The 5149-nt window shown below is 33.9% G+C and overlaps 1 protein-coding gene across 1 annotated transcript in view; it reads right to left on the bottom strand.

Moving 5' to 3' along the window:
* Positions 1-5149, bottom strand: part of LOC103609483 (tubulin-specific chaperone A-like) — a 25011-nt gene that overhangs the window by 13515 nt on the left and 6347 nt on the right. Inside the window, exon 2 of the mRNA XM_008593799.1 lies at positions 4335-4440. Within this exon, the coding sequence (XP_008592021.1) occupies positions 4335-4440 (106 nt within the window). The remainder of the gene's footprint in view (positions 1-4334; positions 4441-5149) is intronic.

The following is a 5149-nucleotide window of genomic DNA, read 5'->3' as shown; positions in this document are numbered from 1 at the left end:
ACACAAAAAACCAACTGCACTTTTATATCTAACAACAAATACTGTATGTCAAAACCCAAACTAAAAGCAATACCACTTATATACTTCCAAAGAAAATAAAATACTTAAGTATAAATTTATAACACATACAGGATCTGTATGCTGAAAATTACAAAATGCTGATAGAATTACCATGTTCACTGACTGGAAATATTAACATAGAAAATATATTATTTCTCCCCTAATTCATCTATAGGCTTAATATAATTCCTATCAGAGGTATTTTATAGACATAAACAAGCTTATTTTTAAATTTATATGAAAAGGCAAAAGAACTAGAATAGCTAAATCAATTTTGAAAAAAAAAAAAAATAGAATAAATTGAGAGGACTCACTCTCCCCGATGTTAAGGCTTACTTATATAGCTACAATAATTAAGACAATAGAGTACTGATAAAAGGATAGACAAAGATTGATGGACTGGAAGACAGAACCACACAAATATTTCCAACTGTTTTTTGACAAAGGTACAGAACAAATTCAACAGAGGAAGAATAGCCTTTTCAAGAAATGCTGGGATCAACTGGTCATTCATTGGCAAAACAATAAACCTCAAACTAAACTTCATACTTTATATAAAAATTAACTCAAAATGGACCAAAGACTTAAACGTGAAACACAACACCACACAAAATTTAGGAAAAAGTAGAAAATCTTTGGGACTAGGACTAGCAAAGAAGCCTTAGACTTGAGACCAAAAGTATGATTCATAAAAGGAAGTACTGACAAATTGGACATTCTCAAAATTAAAAACTGTTACTCAGTAAAAGACTAAGAGTATAAAAAGACAAATTACAGACAAAGAAATATGTGCAAACTACATGGCCACAAAAGGGCATGTGTCTAGGATAAATAAAGAACCCTCAAAACTTAAGAGTAAAAAAAAAAAGCATCCAGTTAGAAAATGGACAGAAGACGTGAACAGATATTTCAATCAAGAAGATATACAGATAGCAAATGAGCACATGAAAAGATGTTCAACATTATTAGCCATTAGAGAAATACAAGTTAAAAGCACAATTAGATATCACTACATACCTATCATATAGGTGATGGCTAAAAGTTAAAGCAAAAAAAAAATAGTGACAACACAATGCTGGCCGGGATGTAGAGAAATTGAATCATTCACACATTGCTGGTTGGAACAAAATGGTACAGGCACTCTGGAAAAGAGTTTGGCAGTTTCTTTTAAAACAAAAAAGTGCACTGATACTACCCAGTAATTAATTGCATTCTTGGGCATTTATCCTACAGAAACAAAAACTTTTGTTCACGTGAAAACTGTACACAAATGTTCACAGCAACTTCTTCCATAACAGCCAAAACCTGAAAATAATCCAAATGTCCTTCAATGGTTAAACTGTGGAACATTCATACCATGGAATACTACTCTACTCAGCAATAAGGAACAAACTACTGATATACTCAACAACTTCAATGGACCTCAAGAGAATTATGCTAAATGGAAAAACCCAACTTTAAAAGGTTACATACTGTATGATTCCATTCCATGTTATATGACATTGTTGAAAGAGTGTAGTTAGGGTTTAGGGGGTGGAGAGGATAGGGGAGGCTATAAAGAGGTAGCATGAGGGAGCCTTGTAATGGAATAGTTTTCCATCTTGATTATGGTAGTAGTTACACGTTACACATGTGATAGAATTGCGCACACACTATACACACACACACACACAAATGAATGCATGTATAACTAGAGAAATATGAGTAAGTGTTGTGGTATACCAATGTCAATTTCATGGTTTGTATACTGTACTACGATTATGCAAGTTGCTAACACTGGGTGAGGAAGGGTGAAGGGAGTATAAAACTTTCCTTGATATTTTTTACAATTTCCTGTGAATCTATAACAAAAAAACAAAAAAGCAAGTGTACTAACAGAAAACTATTTATAAACCTGAGTATAGGTACCAAGAGCCAAAAATATTTTCTTGCAAGACTGAAGTTATTTCCCATAATATTTTTATTATTAAAAGCAACCTGGGTATTTCTTGCAGAATCAGCCTTGTGAGAGACCCCTGGTCAAATTCTTTGCTGACTGAAGCTTCCTAATATTTTCCATATATTTAATGAAAAAAATTTCCCCTTCATTTTTAGGAAAAAGATAGAAACATCTACAGACAGTCCTCAAGTTATGATTTTTCAGCTTTACAATGGTGCAAAAGCAAAATGCATTCAGTAGAAACCATACTTCAAGTACCCAAACAACCATTCTGTTTTTCACTTTTAGTACGGTATTCAATAAATTACATGATATTCTACACATATAAAGTAGACTGTGTGTTAGATGATTTTGCCCATGCCTTCTGACAATGCAATACACATTACATATAATTAAAAACATGAATGGCCACAATATAGCTAAGCTAGGAAAAGGAAATTGAGAAAAGCATGTAGTCTGGGTTAAAGACAAGTTTTCAGGAGACTCTGAAGTGAAACTGCAGTTGACAACTGCATACACAGCAGGTTGACCACAGCAACGAGAAAAGTCTCTTGTTCTGTAATTAGACATGGGATGGTATTTTTTGAATGTAAGTACTAGGTTGACTATGAATCTAACAAATCATGTTATAAACCATGACTACAAAAGAAAGAACTTTTAACAGGGCTGTGGGTCCCTTTCAGATCTGTATATGTAGTCAATGATATACCAATATCTGGCTACATAGAGGAAATAAAAAATACGACTTGGTGATATTAGATGTGGTTATAAGAAAAAGAGAGAAGTATTAAGAAGGGACCCATTAAATTTTTGTCTTGGGTATCTGTAAAGTGGAGGTATCAGTTACTGATATGGGAAAAACGAGAGATAGAATAGCTTTTTGCTTAGGCCATTAGATTGGGTTTGGGGGAAGATCAAGAGTTTTATTTTGGACAATGAAGAAGCTGTCAAGTAGGTGATTAGTTGGATACATGTATCTGGAGTCAGAGTCAGAGTCAGAGATTGAGAGTCACTGGCACTAGAATAGATGCCAATCAAGCAGGGACTTTTTTTAATGCCATGCCTAAAAGAGTGCTTAGATCAGTGTTTGGCATGTAACAGGTAATGAATAAAAATCTGTTAAATGAATAAATGAACAGGCATAAAGATGGTATTTAAGGCTATAAAAATGATACGAGATTACCTAGAGAGGGATTGTAGACAGAACTCTTAAGGTTAAAAAAAAAAAAGTATATATACATGTCGGGGAGGAGGGGGAGAGAAAGAGAAATTCAGCAAAGGAGACTGAGAAATAATGGGAGTGAAACAGGAGGAAATCTAGGAGGCTATTCTATCAAAGATGCCAACATAAGAGAGTCTCTCAAGGAGAAAGTGGTTACTTGTGTCAAATGTTGTTGAGGTATGTAAGATTAGGACAAAGGAATGATAATGTCACTGATAGTTACGACAAGAGCTAGGGCACATAATCCACTCCCACAGGAAGGCAGTATGGGTACAGATGCAGGTAGGCTGAAAGATTTTGCGGTGGGAATACGAGGAAGTTCCCTGATAGCCTCTCTTTTCTCAAGAAATTATGAAGTGTCAGCTGAGAGTGAACATTCAATAAATGCTACGATGGGAATAAAGAAGGTATTTTGGGAATGCAAGGGCCACCTCAGTATAGAGGTAGGTGTAGGGGAGGCTTGAAGGATGAAAAGGTGTTAATAAGAAGAGGCAGGTGGGAGGAATAAGGAGCATATCAGACGTGAAAATCTCAGAGATTAAAAAAAAGAAAAGGCATGTGCAGGGAACTAAAAGGCAGGATCCTAAGAGGTCTAGGTAGGGATTGGTAAGAGATGAGGTTAGAGAGAGAAGCAGATGCCAAAATCCAGAAGAGCCTTGTATCCAATGCTAAGGAGACTGAAATTTGTCATGAGAACAATTAGAAGTAGCCACTAAAAAAATGTAACACATACTTCACTTTGGTAGTCTTCATTCACATCAGTTTGGAGAAAATATTTGTGAATTTAAATATATAAGTATATTTAATATAAGATTAGCCCATTTTTATATTTAATACTTAAAACTGAAGAGGCAGTACAGTTTAGTGTTTAAGAGTACAGATTCTAGAGCCAGAATGCCTGTGTTCAAATCCTAGCTATGCCACTTAGCAATTATGTGACCCTGGTCAGTTATTTAAACTGAACCTGTGTTTCAGTTTCCTTATCTCTAAATGGAGGTTTTAATAGTAAATAAGTAAATAATACTACCATCTCAGAGGGCTGCTGTAAAGAATACGTTAGTTAATATGGTATTCCGTAAATGTTACCTACCATTATTAAAGATATAATTTTACCTGCTTTTTAATGGCATAATTTTCACCATCTTCAGCTTTCATTTTTTCGATCTTTTCTTCTTGTTGTTTTGCTTCTTTTTCATACATTACTTTTTCTTTGACCAATCTATAAATAAGCCAAAAATGTTTCAAAGAATTAGCTTTCTTTCTAAAGAATAGACCACAAGAAATAAAGAAACTATGTAAATATAAAACATAATTGAAATACCAGACATACTAGATGGGGGGAGAGAGGAAGAGAAAAAAATACTTTAGCCATAGATGCAAAAATGATCCTCATGCTCTTAAGCCTTATACCTGCCTAAAGCAATTGCAATCTACTGAAGCAAGAAATTCTTAATTTTTAAGTTAAAACCCCACTCCATTATCTTATATTTACAATGTGAAAACAACATTCAAAATTATTATGTACTAACATCTCTGTGTTGCTTTTTTGACTGATAGGTTTCCCAAATCTTTTTTTTTTTTTTAAACAGTTTTTTGTACATTTTTGTGGGGTATGGTATGTTGTTGCAATACATGGATATACTGCACAATGATTTTTTTTTTATATTCCACATATGAGTGATATCATTTGGTATTTGTCTTTTTGTGCCTGACTTACTTTACTTAACATGATGGTTTCCAGTTCCATCCATGTTGTTGCAAATGATAGGATGTCGTTTTTCTTAATAGCCAAGCACTATTCCATTGTTATACATGTACTTGAAACATAATGGTAAAAGCTCAGCTTACTGGGGGAAAAAAAATCAGTACACTACATGCCAAGTCCAAAACAAGGAAAGACTAGATTATTTTCAACAAAATTATTTAAG

This window comes from Galeopterus variegatus, unplaced genomic scaffold (assembly GCF_000696425.1).
Source record: "Galeopterus variegatus unplaced genomic scaffold, G_variegatus-3.0.2 Scaffold9667, whole genome shotgun sequence".
In the NCBI taxonomy this organism is placed as follows: Eukaryota; Metazoa; Chordata; class Mammalia; order Dermoptera; family Cynocephalidae; genus Galeopterus; species Galeopterus variegatus.
The sequence above is the reverse complement of the archived record's forward strand: the minus strand, read 5'-3'. Positions and strand labels throughout refer to the sequence as shown.